Source organism: Eptatretus burgeri, chromosome 7, assembly GCF_056783735.1.
Source record: "Eptatretus burgeri isolate ZD-2024b chromosome 7, Ebu_testis_v1, whole genome shotgun sequence".
NCBI classification, from domain to species: domain Eukaryota; kingdom Metazoa; phylum Chordata; class Myxini; order Myxiniformes; family Myxinidae; genus Eptatretus; species Eptatretus burgeri.
Window position 1 is genome coordinate 55,093,027 of NC_140967.1, and position 20,292 is coordinate 55,113,318.

At 41.0% G+C, this 20,292-nt stretch overlaps 1 protein-coding gene across 5 annotated transcripts in view; it reads right to left on the reverse strand.

The window, feature by feature from the left end:
* Positions 1-1,787: 1,787 nt before the first annotated feature.
* Positions 1,788-20,292, reverse strand: part of LOC147023294 (SLIT and NTRK-like protein 2) — a 133,341-nt gene continuing 114,836 nt past the window's right edge. For 3 of the 5 annotated variants that reach the window (XM_085888543.1, XM_085888542.1, XM_085888541.1), the window contains one exon: positions 1,790-6,340. In XM_085888543.1, the coding sequence (XP_085744669.1) occupies positions 3,575-6,340 (2,766 nt within the window). In that variant the 3' untranslated portion in view covers positions 1,790-3,574. Of the gene's footprint in view, positions 6,341-18,047; positions 18,166-20,292 lie in introns of all 5 variants that reach the window. The other 2 variants (XM_085888545.1, XM_085888544.1) reach the window with 2 other exon arrangements.

The following is a 20,292-nucleotide window of genomic DNA, read 5'->3' on the forward strand; positions in this document are numbered from 1 at the left end:
CAAGAATATATGTTTATTTCATTATAATGTATCTTACAGCCATAACCCTTTTGTATAAAAACCCACCGGGCGATATCTTTGAGATACTCCATGGCTCACCACATATGACGTCACAAATCCCACCACTTAGCTTCTGTGTACTGAAATTGGAGCAGGGAGATCTTCGTCGACATCACATATGATATCAAGTCACAATTGCCATGGGGTATTGGTCATGCTTATTTGGCCTGGTGTTAACAGGACCAGAGCTGGATTTTACCCACAGGTCCTGGGTTTTCAAGCAAGAGCACTGATCAGAAAGGGATGTCTGGAAACCCAAATCACTACTCGTAAAGATTGCGACTGTTTTCGTAATCACCCACAGGGTCAGCGAGAAAGCCCTGTAATGCAATTAACTTCGGAAAAGGGAAGACACAGGAATTACAAAACGGTTAGAATAATAAATAAATATTACAATACGGCTCGATGTTAGAACAAACTTACAAAACAATTATCATGACTCTACAATTGCTTCATCCTGTGCCGCAGTGTCATTTCCATTGCAAGCAGTAACTCGAGGGCTCACTAAAAGCAGCGTTGTGTTGGCTGTGAAATGTTGAGTTAGCTAAATGAACTGAAGTTCGAAGGGAAATGGCACCTCAGTGATTCTGTGTGAGTAGGGAGGAGGAAGAATGGTGGAGGTGGAATGGTGTACATTGCAAGAACAATAGGCATCTTCACTGTACAGTATGGTGTTCCTTTCCACAAAAAAAACCCATCAACTTTGGCTTTCCTGCATTTTCCTCTCTCGTAGATTGCTTGATGTACCTTCTTCTATTGTTTATGCATGTGTGTTTATAACGAAATTGTGTGAAAAATAGAAATATGGTCCCTGGTGGTGGTGTATTGGGGGATGGAATGGAGTGAAAACTTGAGACTTGGGGGACAGGAACCTTTTGACATGTATATGCATGTGTGTGTGTTATACAGACAGATTATTGAGGGCCTGAGTCAATGACCATCTAGATCAGGGGTCTCCAACCTGCGGCCCGCGGGCCACATGCGGCCCCTTTGACGGATTTATGCGGCCCGTGGTGCCATATTAAGTTTACATTACAATGTGGCCCGCGATACTGCCAATTTGTCAGGGTCAATGATCAAAGCGTTCTGTAATTTTTATTATGATTTTGATTCATATTAGACACGTGTTTTTAACACAATTGTTCATTTATCATATCCGTTTGCAAGAAAAATATATTCAGCACTAATTTTTGTTTAAATTTCCGCATATAATTATATATATATATATTTTTTTTTTCGGAATTTAGCGTCCTTTTTTTGGGTGCGGTCCTCCGCCCCTCACCACTTTGGTTTTGTGGCCCTCCACCCAAAAAGGTTGGAGACCCCTGATTTCTAGATCATCAGCTGGGCATGGTTTGTCATTGAAGTTTCAACCCTTTAATGCCAGAAACACACCGAGCAGCGAATTACAATCTTAATAATTGTCTGAACGTGAGAGAGAGAGAGAGAGAGAGAGAGAGAGAGAGAGAGAGAGAGAGAGAGAGAGAGAGAGAGAGAGAGAGAGAGAGAGAGAGAGAGAGAGAGAGAGAGAGAGAGAGAGAGAGAGAGAGAGAGAGAGAGAGAGAGAGAGAGAGAGAGAGAGAGAGAGAGAGAGAGAGAGAGAGAGAGAGAGAGAGAGAGAGAGAGAGAGAGAGAGAGAGAGAGAGAGAGAGAGAGAGAGAGAGAGAGAGAGAGAGAGAGAGAGAGAGAGAGAGATATGGAGAGAGAGAGATGGAGAGAGAGAGATGGATTGAGGGAGATGGATTGAGGGGAGATGGATTGAGGGGCAATGGAGTAGGGGGGGATAAATCTATACCTATAAAGGCAAATGTCTTCGTGTCTCTCTCTCTCTCTGGTTGTTTGTCTTCTATGCACGACCACATCTCTTAAGTCACAAACTTCAAACTCAGGGTACAAATTCAACTTTGCCGGGGGGGGGGGGGGTAACACAGGCTATGTGCTCGTGGCCTCGTGCGGATGTGTGAGGGGCTGGGGACGTAAATTATCCATGTAAAGGTGTACCGTGCAGCCCCACCTTGTGGTGGTCGCAGAGGGTATTACAATCTCCAAATTTCCTTTGGCTGCAATGTTGCTTATTCATGTTTCTCTTCCTGCGTAACACTGGGTAAATCTGCGAGTTTTAAATGAGATCCAATGTTTCAGTGGACTATCCATTGCACTATAATGAGCTCACCACGTATAGAGTGAGGGCTCCAAAAAAAAATTTAAAATTAAATTTTCCTTTCATAGGATTTCCTCCTTTTCAGACTTTATCTTAAAGATCTGGGGTGTGTTCCATTACCAATCAGCTTGATATTGCTTGCGAAGCCAGCCGTTACTCATCAACCATTTCGGTGGAGGGCTTTCTGGAGTGCTTAAGCCACTTTGCGAGCTCTCTACAAGCTGATTGGCAATGGAACACACCCCTATGGTAATCTGTCATCTGTTGCTACTGTCCTTTTCTCATAAACTCTTAAATCCTCAGCTGGCATGCACCTCTCATAATTTCGTTTACTCTTAAATGTGCTATCTTGCGATAAAGTACATCAGAATTTGCACTTGCTTTCGACATTAAATGCACACTCACGTATAAACACAAACCAAACATATCTTATTGCCTCTCTTAAGATCCTTCATCAGTAAACATTTGCCTGTCTTCTACTTTAGCAATTCTGAACAGGAATACCATACCGTACCATAAACTTCTTCCTTTTTTTGTACTTCATATTGGGAAAGTATAATTACCAAGGGTGTATGTACTCATACGTATAAGCAAGCACATGATTTGAATGCAAACATATTGATACAAGAGGCCGAAATTCTGACTTTCAACTGGGAGCTGCTTACTCTGTTGTTGGCTGAGCCGGACACTATTCTAAGACCACGTGACGTGTCATAGACAGTTCCACTTGTTCCTTCATCTTTTTATCCATTTTTATCCAGATTTTGCATCGAAACATAAGGTGAAGCATACTTATCGATCCCTTTTTGGGCGAATGTCATTATAACCATCAGTGTTCAAATGATTCACACAGCCAAAGCGTAGGCTGAACAGGCCTCAGAAGTAGAAGCGCTACCTTTATCGGCATGCTTTCCTCCAGCAAGCATATGGCCTCACACCATTACCACCATGCCATCACCATGTAGAAAGAAGCTGAAAGTTGATGCTGCAAGATCACAGCTGTTTTTATTTTCTGGCATTTGTGCTGGCTCTCTTCTTAACGAGTATGAATTATTGGTGCTACAATGCAGCAATATAGCGAAGGGACAGCTATGTTTGAGTGTTTGAACTTACTTAACAGCAATGTGATGCACTAAAATGAAGTAAAAGAGCACAAGAAAACAAATGATTGTCCTTCTTAGGTATTCAATAATACCATGGTCAAAGTAAACGGCATAGGCCAAATGTGGGACAGCTTACAAGGGCCGTATTATATGAGTAAAATGTGGGCATGATGCCTGTGCAAATGGCAAGATTTCTAAGGATGATACAAAGGCACTTTATCATTTTGACTCCCAATGTCCTGCGTTTCCTTCACATTGGATGCAAGCCTGACCGCTTTTCAAGCAATTGGAGGTAGTCTGCATCTGCGTGGAGCTTTGCACGAAGCTCCAAATAATCCCCAGCAGATGGTCCAACCATGTATGGACCCTGTGGCCCACATAACAATGTTTCGTGAATCCGAATCTCATGTGGTGCTACTTCCCTCAAAGTGCGATCAAAAGGCACTGCATCAGGCCTCAACACACTGGGACATTTGTACTCCAGGAGGGAAAGACTTTGTAGTTCTTCTCTCTCCAGCACTCTTCGATACAATGCTTCTGGATCGTGGAGGAAGGGAAAGGTTTCGGGTGCTGGGCGTCCTTCAAGGAATGGCATGCGGGGGCTGCCTGGTTGTGAGGTGCCAACTTCATTCAGTCTTCGATAGGCCACATCAGTCCCAGTTACGGGCGGGGTCACAGGCGAGACAGCTCCTCCGCCACTTTGAAGCTCACGTTCCTTCTGAAGTATCTTGTGGTAGCTTAGAGTCCTTATTGCTGCTTCTTCGTCTCCCTCTTCCTTCTGATCCACCCCCACTTCCACTTCTACCCTATCTCCTTTAACTTCATTTGCTACCTCTTTTGGCTGTTCTCCACCAACCCCCAAAATTTCCTTTGTTACACCTGTTCCTCTCCACCCGGCACGATCTTCGGGCAATGGTCGGACTCGCAACCGTTCAAGGCCATGACAGAATGCAGGTTCTCCTTGAGATAACCAGTCACGAGGCTCATAGATGGGGTTATGGCACATTCTCCCAAGAAAGTGAGGCAGTGGTAAAGAGTCACATCCGGGTGCTGCAATGGCATGCTCGGCTCGTCGACCTCCATGTCGCTGTCCATACACAGTGTACTGTAACTGCAGGCCGGATGACTCTTGTCGGCTGTTACTTGATGATGATTGCCGTTTTGCCTTACTGCTGTCACTTCGACGACGCAGTACAAACACAACGACTCCGGCAGCACCAAAGATTGTAACAATAAAAACAACAAGTAGACTAAGAATGAGCACAGATAGTGGAATAGCATTAGCTGGTGAAGCTGGAGCTTCAGCAGCAACAACTACTGTGCTGGGTGGTGTTGAATCCTCATTAGTGTTGAGCAGTCTCGGGGATGGAAGATCCACATGATCCCCTTGATGAGGCGCAAATTCCAATGAGCAAAATTCTTCCCAGGGAACAGCACGAATGTCACGACCAGCAAGGCGGCGTGGAGATTCGCATGTTACTTCACCCAGCACAACACCAGTACTTAAGGCCTCAAGCCAGTTTCTAAGCTCTGTCAAACTGCAGCCACATTCCCATGGGTTCTCATGGAGATCCACTTGAATAAGGGATGATGTTAGGGTTCCAAGTACATGGCTGGCAGGCAGCACTGTAAAGTGGTTAGCGCGCAGGTTCAATCGTGCCAGACCTGGCATGCCAGTGAAGGCTCCATGAGGCAAAAAACGAAGCAGGTTGTTATTAAGGAAAAGGAGGCGAAGAGTCGGTGTAGCATTAAAAGTATCTGCATGAATTTCCCGGATAACATTGTACTCCAGATAAAGGTACTGAAGGCCAGAAAGGCCAGCCAACATCTCAGGTGTGATGCGAGCAAGATCATTTCCATTGAGGTGAAGCCGGCGTAGAGCTGACATATTGTTGAAGGCTCGCTCCTGCACAAAAGATATGCGATTATTGGCAAGATGCAAAAGTTGCAGGCGTGAGAAGGAGCTCAGGTCATGCCGCATGATGTTCTGAATGCTATTTCCTGTGAGGTACACTTTACTGGGGTCACTGGGAATAGGGTGTAGATCAGCAAATCGCTCCAAACCCCGCTCTTGGCAATTTACTGTCAGCCCAAGATCAGCTGTATGTACTACGCAGGAACAAACATTCGGACACTCTACTGCGATTGGTGCTTTATCAGCTTGCTCAACCATAGCCTGCCGATGTCTCGGAGTGGCATGTGGGCGTGATGTACGTGGTGGTCGTGTGCTTCGGTCTTGGCGCACTGTGGGTACCACTGTCGAAACAACAGCTGAAGAGAATGGAGATGAGCGGACACCTGACTTTCCTCCTCCATCCTGTGAACCAGCATGATCAATTTCCTCCCGCATGCTTGGCTCCCCTGCCACTGGTATAGGCTGTGGACTGTTTTGCAGCACTACATCTGCTGTAGTTGCTTCAAATTTGTCACCATTTTCTCTGGAAAGGCTGTCTTGACCTCCAGGTTTCAAACCTGCTTTTCCCCTGCTATCTCCTTTTGTTGTTGGTCCCTTTCCAAGTGGCCTGGGACATTGTTCTCGGCGGGTTAGCTCACGCAAGTGCTTGCCATGAAGTCGGAATGGTGATTCACACATTACATCATCGAGGAGCATGGAGTAGGGCACGTTGGCAAGCCAACGTCTCATGCTGAGCAGCTCACAGCTACAATTCCATGGGTTTTCGCTGAGTTGAAGCTCAAGAACACGGTTGAGGTTCTCAAGCACGCCAGCATAACGCAACACCTGTATTCTATTTCCACGAAGATCGAGGTGCGTGAGGCGTAAAGAGCGGAAGACGAATCGTGGTAGTGAGGTGAGAAGATTGTCATTAAGGATAAGCACGCGCAGATGCACGAGATGCGTGAACGCTCCAGGTTCAATCCTTCGAAGAAAGTTGTAATCAGCTTGCAGATACTCCAGCTTCACCAAGCCCAAGAATGTGTCATTGTGGAATGTCTCCAGATTGTTGTTGTTGAGGTAAAGCTCTCGCAACTCAGCAAGATCTTCAAAACTGCCACCCTGTCGAGGAACACCACCAGACATTAAGGATACAAATATAATATGTGACATATGTAAATATTGCTTGTTAGAATGTTGATTGTGTAGGGCTCTTTCCGATCATTGCTTCTTTGTTGTTTTCACATTTGTCAGAAATGTAAATTTTTTTAAATCTAATTAAAACTATAAATACAATTTAACTTTCACAATTGATGCTCTTCAAACATGAGTAATAGGTAAGAGAAGATCACATGTGGTTGTAGGAGGACATGTACAGTACAATATATTCGTCATAAACAGGAGAGGGACAAGAAACCGAGGACTCCATGAGTGCATCTCGTTTAACCTTTCCTGTCCCTTAACTATCGGAAGGTATAGTAAAGCACCAGAACACCTTGCCACCAAACCAGGTTTTCTTGGACGTGACTGTGATATCTCCACAATAATCAAGTCGATATTCCAAAGGAAACAAATTAATTATTGATGTCACTTCACAGCAATCGTCGTGAAAGTACACTCATGAATTATTAATTCAAAAATATTTATCTATATGCAATGCATTCTTCAAGACACACAACCAACACACTGACCACACTGGTAATGCTGCCCAATGGGGAGAGGGGCCAGATGGACATGCTTTGGGGCAGCATGTTAGCACTAATGTGGGTCCTCATCCAAGAACTGAGAATTCTTGCTCGATCATTGTTTTGTATCTTTTGCATCTCCTGTGTCAGTTAGATTGGTTGCCAGTGGTCAATCTTCTGCCTGTCCAGTGGAGCTGTGCTAATGAGTGTGCTGTTTACATCAAGTTGCCATTGCACTTTCTTCTTGAGGATGAATTCCTTCACTTCATGTGTGTTTGGCTGCTTTCACTTTGTGATGCAAAATAATCCTTTTCATGCCACTCTTTTAAATTTGGTGATTTTTCTTTTTTGGTAAAATCATGTGTTTGAACAAAATGTTGGGCAAACATAAATAACTTACGTAGTTATATTAAGTCAATCACAACAGATAAATCCCAGGGAAGATAATTCCATCATCAAACTATCATATCTGTGAGTGGCGACTGGTTTTTAAAAACTTAATCTCGACAGCAATGTTGCCATTTTGGATGAATTATAAGGCATTGTTTACATTTCATAAATTTTTCACCTCTTGTTTTAATTATTAGAGTCAATAAGCCTGGTGTTGGCTGAACAGGTGAAGGTGGCTAGCTTAAGATCTTAGGGTCTTGAGTTCAAGCCCCTGTCATGCAGTTGAAATAATATCAGGTGAGTTGATTCAGCCTGCCATCCTTCTGAGGTCGGTGAAATGAGTACCATTGTGCTGATAACAGGGGCACAGTTGTGCCCCCCAGAAAATGATGCAGCCAAGCAGCCACAGGCTGCATACGAATAAATAATAAATAATTAGAGTCAATAATAGAAACCATATTAAATCCTCAAATAAGTATTGATGGATGAAGCAACCAACTATTTTTACTTTAGATTATGTATTACTTTGCAAATACAGGATAGGGACTGGATGAAAATGACTGAACTCCAAAGTTTCCAAATGGACATCGGGCCACAAACTCAGGGACTAGTAATGGGGAGAAAGAGAAAGAACAACAGGTGTGTGTGTGTGTGTGTGTGTGTGTGTGTGTGTGTGTGTGTGTGTGTGTGTGTGTGTGTGTGTGTGTGTGTGTGTGTGTGTGTGTGTGTGTGTGTGTGTGTGTGTGTGTGAGTGTGTGTGTGTGCAAAAGTATGTTTCATTATAAATTTTTTAACAACACGTAAAAGTAGTTGAACCAATCATATCTCATGTAATCAATTACCTCCAGCTGAGACAAAGATTATATTTGTAATTATAATTAGAATTGCCCAACTAATCAAAAAGAGCTGCATACAAAGTCATTTACTATGAAATCACTCAGGTTCGACAGGAAATTCTCTTTTTGACTCTGGGAAATTCTCAAGTATAATTATGGAAACCTTGTCACAGCTGGTGGAAAGTGATTAAGTAAACAATGATTGATTACTTCTGCTGCAAATTGCAGGTGAGATGTAAATTACAGGTGAGACACCTGTTTAAGATATAAATTTTGGAACTAATTATGAAATCAAGAAAAACTGGGTGGTAAAATGGGAATAACACATGATAGAATCACATGAAATGTGAAAAATGAAATGCTCCACTGCACAGTCCTGTGTTGACCGATGACAAAAATGTCAACATAATGATGTAATCTGTAAAAGGATTGTGGTGTTGGGTTGTGGTTCAAACAGTTCTGTTTATGCTGGGCCCTTTTCCTTCATATATTACACATATTGCAGGTGTCTTGCAATCCACTGCAAACTTTATGACTGAGATTATTACGGCAAATTTTCCCAGTTTGTGCATGTGGAAATGGCTTTGGTGACATGTCCAGAACAGTTCTGACCCGTTTCCAATATGGTGCATGCACTGACGCGTGTACAATACACTGCCATGCCCTCCACTCCGCTCCTTATAAAATCCTTAAAAACACCACCATAAAAAATTGTTTTCCCCTAAATTTCACCATGAAAAGGGCAATCTTGTGAAGAAAGGGACTCACATTTCTTCGTGGAGGTGCACTTTCCTCTACAACGTACCTTTTTACACCACAAAAAAACTTTCTTGATGAAAAGAATGCCCCTTCTGCCATGTAAAGTTAAATTTTTCAGCATTGAAAGGGCACTTTACTCTCATCAAAATGACTGACACCTTTTACAGGGAAAAGGACATTCCCATGTTTGTCAGCAAGGTTCCCCCTCCGCTCCCCGTTCCACAACCCCAAAGTGAATGCAAAACATGCTCATATTGACAATGTGCCAAAATCAAATATCAAAAGTGCTGTCTCAATATGAGAACCTAAATCTCTGTAAAACATTCTGTGGGATCTTATATGTTCACAAGATGGTGAAAGCATACAGGACAGGCAGCTTTAAAAACTCCTTTGACAGGCAGGAAGGCAGTTTTACTTGATTCTAATTGCACAGGGACTGTGTCAATGTGGAGTAAATTCAGAGATGAACATGTTTGTTGTTGATGGATCCTACCAGTCCTTGAGATGCATCTGGCATGATGATTATATTCATTATGAACAAGTTTGACTTTTCAAAACTAGAACATTTCCATGATGCCATCATTAAACTTTTGAGTTCAAATGCACTTTTAACATCGTGGATTGATAAGGCAAACCGTCCTTGAAATCTTGTTCTTTTAATTTCAAATTGTGCATTTGAATCAAGAACCTTAGTAGTCTCTGTACCTGCTTGTGCAGTTTTGATGACGTTTCAAAGAATGACCTTTCATGATAAAACGAACATTATGTTTCATTGAGTTTTGTTAACTCATTGCAAAGTTGCAGCCTTAACATACAGCAATGAATTTGGAATTTGCTTGGTAATTACGATTGTAGGTTGGGTTAAAAGAAGTATTGAATCCTTCATGCAACTTTTAAAAAGACTGAACTGACCATTCCACAGCGGCCAAAACCAACAAAACTTTATGGAGTTGATTTATGCAGTTGAATAATCCCTGTGAGTTTCAAGAAGATAGATTGAGCTATTGCAGAGATACAGATATAGCATTATGATGATGATGATGAAGAAAAAACATAAAAGGCATATACGGTATTAAGAAAAAATTATGGTGTTATCAAGATTAATATTGTTACTGTTCCCAATTGATAATATTTTATTCAGGATAATATATATATATATATATATATATATATATATATATATATATATATATATATATATATATATATATATATATATACAGTATTTATTATAATACAAGCCCTGGGCGTTTATTAGAATACCAGTTTGATCAAGGAGGGGAGGGGGCCTTTATTGGACACAATCTACAAACATACAATTTTTTTTATTATCTATTTGTTTTATTATGAAGATACAATTATTTTCAAGGTAGAGGGGTAAAAATTATGCAGAATACGACACCACACTGACTTGACCGCCGTCAAACACACCTGTCAACAAAGCCTGGTCCCGGCCTGGCCAGGGGGGCCAGGCTCCCTCTACACTCTACAGGCTACAGCTGTCTCAATTGTTTCACACCAGGTGGCGGGGGACAGAGGAGGGGGGCTATTATTAGAGACACCCTTGAAACATGAACATTTTCTTAAAGGGGGGGGGCTTTATTAGAAGGGGGGCTTCTATTAGAATAAATACGGTATACATATATATTTTTTATACTGTACATGCAAATAAAAGACAATGTGTGTGTGTGTCTCCTCCATAACTCCAAAACCATAAAACCTAGCAGCCTGAAACTTTGCATACATACTAAAAAAACTCGAAGGGAGTGCAAGAGTGAAAATTGGGTGTTTGGGTTAATTAAAACACCCCTTTTGAAGATAATTAACGGCATTATTTAATTATATCCTTCATCAGGCGATCCTGGGCCACCTCACTCCCTGGGGCTTAAGCCGTTTCCTGGGTAACCTCGCTGGGGTCTGAAGCCGCCATGTTTTTTGGCCTGAAGCTGCCATGTTTTTTGGCCTGAAGCCGCCATGTTTTTTGGCCTGCTCAACCATGCCTTGACTTGGAACAGGCCGGAACGATTTCTTCACGATAAAGTTTTTTTTTTCAGTTTCCACACACGTATCGAATGCCTGTTCATCATAGCTACGAATCATTGTGTACATCGTTTTTATAAGTGGTATACTTTGCAAATTAGGAGCTTGGAGTGATTTCATTCATGAAATGATATGATTTTCCACGATCTACTCTCTCGGACAAATTAATGTATGTCATCAAAATATTATTTTGCTTTTGAGGATGGGATATCGTCCGGATTAAATAAGTGTCGAAATCTGTTGTGAATTCTGATAATTTAAAGAAATAACGAGTCTTATAGCAAAGCCGATATACCTATTTAATGAAGCAAGCAAGGCGATGTTCCCTCTTCCATACATACACGAGAAAATGTGAAATTTCCAAATCATTAAACTTTTCTTTTTCTTCTGTTTTGGAGAATTATATTGAGTGAACAAAAATTTTAGGAATGCAACAGCTTCATTGAGCTGTATGATTTAATACATTCGCTGCAAGATCTCACGTCCTGTCCCCCAGAGGGACTGCCTATCCATAGTATAGTGTCTGCCAGATCTGTGTCTAAATTTTCAGAGGTTTCGCGATGTGCTCAAAAGTTTTGTTTAAAGAAAACAGGATCACATACATAGCTTTCGTCCACAGCCTGATGGAGTACTGCTCTCCCCTCTGGGCTAGTGCTTGTGCCTCTCACCTTTCTCGGCTTCAGGCCATGGAAACCAAAGCATTTAGGATCATTGGTATCTCCCGCGATGAGGCTGAGCCTTGAGGTCTCTCACCCTCTCATCGCAGGCAGGTCGGTAGTCTTTCTGTATTCTACAGTCTCCTCTCTGGTCTTGCCCCCCCCCCCTGCTCTGTCTGCAATATGTTCCACCCATATTTCCGCAGGGTGCTCAAGGTCCGCCAACAACCCACTTCTGTTGAATACCAAAATCACGAATCACTGCTCACCTTCACTCTTCCATTAGTCTTTTTTTCCCGCCTTTCAAAAAAAAACTCCCACACTCTCTTCAATCCCACTCTTCCCTCTGGACGGGAGTTTGTCTCCGGGCCATGTTTATAGTATGACCAGCAGAAAATGCATTTCAGACATTGTTTTGTTTCCCTCTTCATAGTTATTCTATGCCGAATCACTTTGATGAGACAGTATGAATCGTAATTAATTCTACCCCACATGTCTGCCTTCCCTTCCTCTCACCTCACACTGTCTTCCCTTCCTCAGCCCTCCTCTCTCCTTTCCCCTCCACCTCTTCTCTCTCCCTGCTCTCTCTCCCCCTTTAGTATTACTGACAGCGAAGCTTTGGGTGGTATTTGCTCGTATATGTATGTATATGCAGGGCATGCTTTCACGTTCATTGTAAGAGCAATAACGAACCGTGCTTCCTTAATTGTCTCGGGTCGCTCATCTGCATTTGTTTTTTTTCATTTTTTATTTTAACTTATTTATTTATATTTTTCATTTCTGGATGCTTTCTGACTGTTTTGCGATTTTTCCCGGTGTATCGGCTTCAATGTCCATCGGCACACAAAATTTCAGCTTTCTACGTCACCCGGAAGGTACCGAACATCAATATCCATCAGTCAGTCTGTGAGTCAGTCAGTGGTTAGAATGAGCTTTATAGATGAGATATCTTCCAGTTTTTTCAATCAGTCTGTTAAAGACACAGAACTCACTGCTAAATGCAATGTGAGTCAGTCCGAAAGCTTCAAAAGCCATTTTATGGAAATGCTAGCCCACTCCTGGGGAAGGGAATCGATCCAAGAATGACTCTCTGGCCTACTGGGTATTATCTCAATTGAGAGATGTCTTTTATAAAAGAAAGGTTAAAAAAAACATTAAGAATGTTGCTGAGCCATTGTACTTCTGCCCTCACACAAAAGTACATGGTCAATCTCATTTATAAGTACATCGGCTCGAAGGGCAAAACTTATGGTCATACATAAAAACAAAACATCTTAGCCCTCAAAGGCTAACATCCATGATCATACTCTTTGAGGAAGTGGGAAGTGCCTTTTTTAGAACAAAGGTAAAAGATCAAACAATATAAAAAAGTTAAGAATGTGTACTTCAGCCCCAAGACCAAAGTATATTGTCAAACAAATACACTTGCACCTTGGCCCTGAGGCCAAAGCTCATGGTCATATAGAAACAGACATCTTTGTGCGGAGGGCCAGAAGGCATGGTCATGTTATAAACGTTTTCTGCTTGGGTTCACTGGCCATCATTGGTGTGGAGTGAATTCCCCACAAATGTTGAGTTGGCAAGCTGTCCCGTGTCTCTTCATTGGATTGTTGGCCTGAATCTTTGTGGTACACTGGCACTTGCAACTTGCAAGTCAGGATCATTGAAGCAAGTGCTGATGTTAAAGAGTGCAGTTATCCAGAATACATAGTTTATTGATTATATTATTATTGGCTGTGTGTTTTTTTTCACCTTCCATGGTTATTTCTGTTTTCTGATGAAAAAATATCCTCTCTAAATGACCACATATTGCTGCTGCATCTTCCAGATTTCTCTTCTTCAAAAGCATGAGAATTGCACACAATCATTTTAAAAGACTCATTTACCTCGTCCAAATATATATTTTAAATATCCAAGTAAACATCCCATGTAAAAGCAATCACTGAAATTATAATTGGGAAGAAAAACTTTCTTCTAAGGTTGAACACAGACATGGAATTGCAATCAATTGCCTTTCTTTGGCAGGTGGCAAAAATGCAGAGTAGAAATTGACAATATTTTAATTAAATGTGACATGATGTCATAGCTTTACACAGCACTTGCAAAACCAAATGCATAATTATCTGTGTTTAATGAATGTATTAATTGTCTACTGATGTCCTTGTAATTCATTGATAAGTACAATGATGACTCCTTATGTCCTTGGTCCTGCACATGATATGTGTTCATGCTCTTCTTTGAGCCTAATTCGAATATAAAAGGGGGGAGACCATGGGTATAGGGTGCCAGGAAAATTTACATACTGTTATGGCAGGTGCAAGAAATTTGTTAAGCATTTGAAGACTGAGCCCAATATGCCAGACAGAAGGCTGATAGCAAACAAGGTTGAATTTCAGGCAGTGTCAAGAGTGAACAATATTTCCAAAAAGATTGTCCTAACTTCTTTCTTGGGGATTAGGACATCTATCCGTTACTGTATTAGCAGAAGAAGCATGTCCATGCAGCGTTGAGTGACAGTGAGGAAGCAAAATTGGTGCTATAACGTTGAGAAATTTAGAAAATTAAAGGATTTCAATGCTTCTGAACTCCATTACCTTGCTTACAATGTGGAAGAAAGCTGACTGGTTTGTAGTTAAGAGGATCAGTCTTGGTTTTATTTTTTTCAAATAGGAAAGTTTAATAACACCACCTTTTGTTTGAATGTAATCTACCATAAGGGATGGGTATGCTTATGAGCAGAAATAGTGGGGGGAACCAACATGGCTAGGCATGTCTTCAAGAAGCGAGCACTGATGCCTTCAAGCCCTGCTGTACAAGAGATATCCAAGATATAACCAGGACCTTCTATACTTTTCCTGAAGAGGTTCATCAGTAGTAGTGGGAATTGAGTAATAGTCGTAGTACTACAGTAGTAGTAGAAATGTGAGAATAGATAATTTGGGGACTTCAGATTTTGAGACAGTCAGCCACTCTTCCACTACCCAAGATGGACACCACATCAATCAAGCTGGAGATAGAGGTCAGCAGATTCAATTGCTTTACCCCTCCCCCAGAAGAGCATTGATTCTTGAACTATTTTAATATACAGGCTTTATTGTGCAGTACTTACAATAATTAATCATTCATTGTATCTGCATGCACTCCATCATACAAATACAAGTAATGAACTACACAATAAAACCTGTAAATTAAAAGAGTTTAAGAATGAATGCTTTACTGCAGGTGCAGGATAAAGTGAGTTTCAGGCCACCCTACACATTATCATTTGGTAAAAAAACAAGGGAGACAAAGGCAGAGTAGGTTCAAGAGATTTGACGAGATGCCACCAGATCTTTTAGGAGGGTGACTTTTTTTTATACCCCATTTTACTTAGCTTATGGATTTGGTCTCGACTTTCACGTCAGTGCGTGCGTGCGTCCACAACCATATCTCAGACATGCATTTACCGACGTTGTTCAAACTTGGCACACACATAATGAAAGATGGCTTACATATGCATGTCATTATTTTCCGACATCAGATCCAAGAATGCTGACTGGTGGCCATTTCAGTTGTAAAAGAACAACAACCTGATGTTGAACATGTCCTCAACCATTTCTCGGACATGCATTAGCTGATGTTATTAAAACTTGGCACCTGGATAGCGAATGATGGCTTACATAAAGACGTCATTTTTTAATTGAGATTACATCCAAGATGGCTGACTGATGACAATTTTTTTACTTAGACGTGTCCCCAATCATTTCTCAGACATGCCTGGTCCGATTTTGTTTCATCTTAGCAAAAGCACAGTATATGATGGCATACACGTGCACCTCACTTTATTTTGCAATCTGATGAAAGATGGCTGACTGGTACACTGGTGGCCATTTTAGTTGGACAGAAATATGGGACAGTCCTTTAACTCCATGCAGCAAAATTACTAAAACAATGGAGGCGATGACATTTCATGTCTTTTTTTACTTGTTTAAACTGGAAATCGCCCCAAATAAGGCAAAATGCCATTCAAGAGAGATAAAAGGTTACAGGAAATTAGATAAAGTAAAAGCAAAATAAGTTGAACTAGAAAGGCATTCAATAGAGCACATATCTTTGCCCTGTAATGCCTGATCCACGAGAACATATCAGGCCAAATACGTTTTTAGATCCTCGTGGAGGATCTCCAAGTCTTACTCACGTTGTTGTTCTTCATCTTATTTTTGTGGACTTTTTTGTTTCACAGCCTACAGTTTTCATCGAAACTTCCTGAAACTTGGTGTATATATATATATATATATATATATATATATATATATATATATATATATATATATATATATATATATATATATATATATATATATATATATATATATATATATATATATATATATATATATATATATATATACACACACATACATTATATGTAAAAATACCCTGCGCAGACAGGAACCATCTCCGATTTTGAAAATTCCTTCTAGAAAAAAAGTTATGACGTCAAAATATCTCCGCTAATGGAAATCGCCTAAAAAATTATCTCCGAAACTAGGCAAGCTTTTTGAATTGTGTTTGTGGGAATCGAACAGGGCATTAGCAGAGATGAATTACCGCACATATGATACATCACTATGACGTCATATCAATTTTTTGACATTTTTTGTTTCACAACCCCGAGTTTTCATCGGATCTTCATGAAACTTGCCATGTATATGCAGAAAGCCCACGCACAGCCAGTAACCATCTCCGATTTTGGAATTCTTCCTAGAAAAAAGTTGACGTCATAATATCGCCACTAATGGAAATCGCCTATATCATTATCTCCGAAACTAGGCAAGCTGTTTGAATTTTATTTGCGGGAATCAAGCCGGGCATTAGCACAGATAATTTATCGCAAACTTGATACACACAATGACGTCATATTCGTTTTTATGACGTCATCATTAAGTGGACGAAGATCTTAGCTCATTTGAGTTTGTTGAGATACCATGCGACATATCGTTTTTGAGCCCTATCTCACAAGGGTGAAGAATCACTGAAAAAAAATTCTAGTAATCGGACCAGGATTCGGATCTTCTTCAAAATCGAATCAATTTGTCGTGGTCACACACCCAACCTGTCCACCAAGTTTCATCTGACTCCGTTCACAACTTTTTGAGATATTATGCTATGTATCGGTTTAGCCCGATCTCTCAATGGTGAAGAATTACTAAAAAAATTATCCGATGCGGATCCGGATCATCACCAAAATTGAAACAATTCTTGCTTGTCACACACCCAACCTGTCCACCAAGTTTTATCCAAATCCGTCCACAACTTTTTGAGATATCATGCTACATATAGTTTTTGACCCGATGTCTCAATGGTAAAGAATGACTTAAAAATTCAAGTCGTCGGATTCTAGATTCACCAAAATCAAATCACTTTGGCCTTGTCACACTCCGAACTGGTGCACAACTTTTTGAGATATCCTATGCACAGACAAACAAACAAACAGACAAACGAAAATCAAACAAACAAAAAGACAGAAAGGGGTGAAAACATAACCCCCTTCACCTTTGGTGGTGGAGGTATCTAAAACTGCACTCGGTCGAGTGCACTCCTCTGCCTGGATCCGCATCTGGATTCGGATCTTCACCAAAATCGATTCAGTTCGGCCTTGTCACACACTCAACCTGTCCACAAAATTTCATCTAAAGCCGTCCCCAAGTTTTTGGGATATCCTGCACACAAACAAACAAACAGACAAACAAGAAGACGTCGTGCAGAGCACGTTACTTGCAAGATCCATAAAACAAATTTGACCTCAAAAATAATTGATGGTTGAATTAATTCACCAATTATGCAAATCCTCTTCAAATTTCAAGTTAATTGGTTGAAAATTGACAATTTTAGAAATTCGGCCCATGTTGACCTTTTGGCCCATGTGAACCTCCAAAATAATTCGTGGTTGAATTCAGTGACCTGAAATATATATCCTTTTCAAATTTCAAATGAATCAGATGAAAATTGAGGATTTTAGAAAACCACCTTAGTTGTTGACGACCGGGCGTAGTGGTGTACGCCTGTAATCCGGCTACTCGGAGGCTTGGGTTGGAGGATCGCTTGAGGACGGGAGCTCTGCACTGGGCCATGCTATGAGAGGGTGTAGAGCAGCCCGGAATCATGGTGAAACCAAATCCTTATCCCTGTGTCGTACGAGGTGACCAGGGTTGCGTCAGGAAGGGCATCCAGCGTAAAACCTATGCCAAATCAGTATGCGGATCATAACGGATGATCCGCTGTGGCGACCCCTAACGGGAGCAGCCAAAAGACGAACAACAACAAGAACAACACCTTAGTTGTTGACCTTGGGCCTATGTTGACCTTTTGGTCCATGTTGATCTCAAAAACAATTGGCTGGTTGAATTCAGTGACCTGAAGTATATATCCTCTTCATATTTCAAGTCAATCGGATGAAAATTGAGGATTTTAGAAATCTCACCTCAGTTTTTGACCTTTGGCCCATGTTGACCTTTTGACCTGAAGAACAATAGGCTTCTTCCTTATGACAAACTCTACCATGCGGTGAAGGTTCGTGAAGATCGGTTTAAAATTGTGACCTGTAGGCGATAAACAGACAAACAAACAGACAGACAAACAGACAAACGGACAGACAGAATAACAAAATCGACTAACCAATATACTTGAAAAATCTTCGATTTTGCAAGTAACAAAAACAAACAGAAAGTGGTGAAAACATAACCTCCTTCACCTTCGGTGGCAGAGGTAATAACACACATATGAAAAAGTATGAGAAAGTACTTTCCATTTTTACAAAACCATATTACATCACAAAGAAATGCTCAAAACTTCATCAGCGTACCACTGATCACCCGCGCTGTGCAAGCTCAAAAGATAAGCCTGCTCCATTTTAACCTGTGCAGAAACTATTCCTTTAAAGCAGAAAAGCACATTTACATTTTACCTTCAATTTTGCTTTCCTGGTTTTATAAATTGCCAGTTTAGCAATGCCCAACAGTAAAGACAAAAACTGAAGTACTGGTTTACTCTGAGAATTCCCCTCAATTCCATAAATAAAGACTGGAGATGAAAAAACAAAATTACATTTATAAAATAACTGTTGAAGGCAGTGTTAACCACCCGTCACCACAATTTGGTCGGGGGGGGGGGGGGATGAACTTTGGCCCGTGACAATTACATGTATATACATATATATATATATATATATATATATATATATATATATATATATATATATATATATATGTATATGTATATATACACACATATTATATGTGATTATACAAGATATGTACATATTACACACACACACACACACACACACACACACACACACACACACACACACACACACACACACACACACACACACACACACACACGAAGGTGGATACTTCGAGACCTGGGAGGGCTCCGTTCCACCTTATGAAACCCACATATGGAGATAACCAACGACACACCCCACAAGCATCCACAGATGGACAGAACATGAACTTCGACCTGTCACCATTTTTATATTAAGGCCCGGTCACACCTTGACGTTTTAGCCAACGTATGCCGATTTTTGAATTTTTTTTCTAAAACGTTGGCACACGTTGAATACGTTATGGGTAAAGGCCCGGTCACACCTTGACGTTTTAGCCAACGTATGCCGATTTTTGAATTTTTTTTCTAAAACGTTGGCACACGTTGAATACGTTATGGGTAAGTTTTGATAACATTGAGAGCACGCTAAAAAATACTGCCATACGTCATTGTACGGTGGCTTAAAACGTTGTACTTTTTGGTTGTCCTCAAATTTTTTCATGCTTGAAATTTCACGACGTATGCCGGCGTATGACTCACACGTTCCGCTACGCTGGCCCCAAGTTGTAGGCACGGTCTGCGATCGTTGACAGACGTCAACACAAGCTACTTGTAAGTTAATCATAAGTTGAGACACGCCGAGGTAATGTTTAGCGTACCCGAAACTTATTTCTAACCTATGATTAACGTGTTGTTGGCACGTTACGCGATCGTTGCCACACGTCGACAGACGTTACTTTTAAGTTACTCATAGGCTGAAAGACGTCGGTATAGGCCCGGTCACACCTTGACGTTTTAGCCAACGTATGCCGATTTTTGAATTTTTTTTCTAAAACGCTGGCACACGTTGAATACGTTATGGGTAAGTTTTGATAACATTGAGAGCACGCTGAAAAACACTGCCATACGTCGTTGTACGTTGGCTTTAAACGTTGTACTTTTTGGTTGTCCTCAAATTTTTTCATGCTTGAAATTTCACGACGTATGCCGGCGTATGACTCACACGTTCCTCTACGCTGGCCACAAGTTGTATGCACGGTCTGCAATCGTTGACAGACGTCAACACGTGCTACTTGTAAGTTAATCATAAGTTGAGACACGCCGAGGTAATGTTTAGCATACCCGAAACTTATTTCTAACCTATGATTAACGTGTTGTTGGCACGTTACGCGATCGTTGCCACACATCGACAGACGTTACTTTTAAGTTACTCATAGGCTGAAAGACGTCGGTATAATGGATCGTCCTTGCGTCAGCGTCCACGGCCACGGCCAGGACACTTATTTGCAGCATTCTTCAAACTTTTCTTCGGCATGACGAGGATGTTCACACTTCGATGTCGAGCTTGGCTCTGATTCCAATTGTCCATCGGCAGCGTCTATTTAAAATAGTCGAGTTTG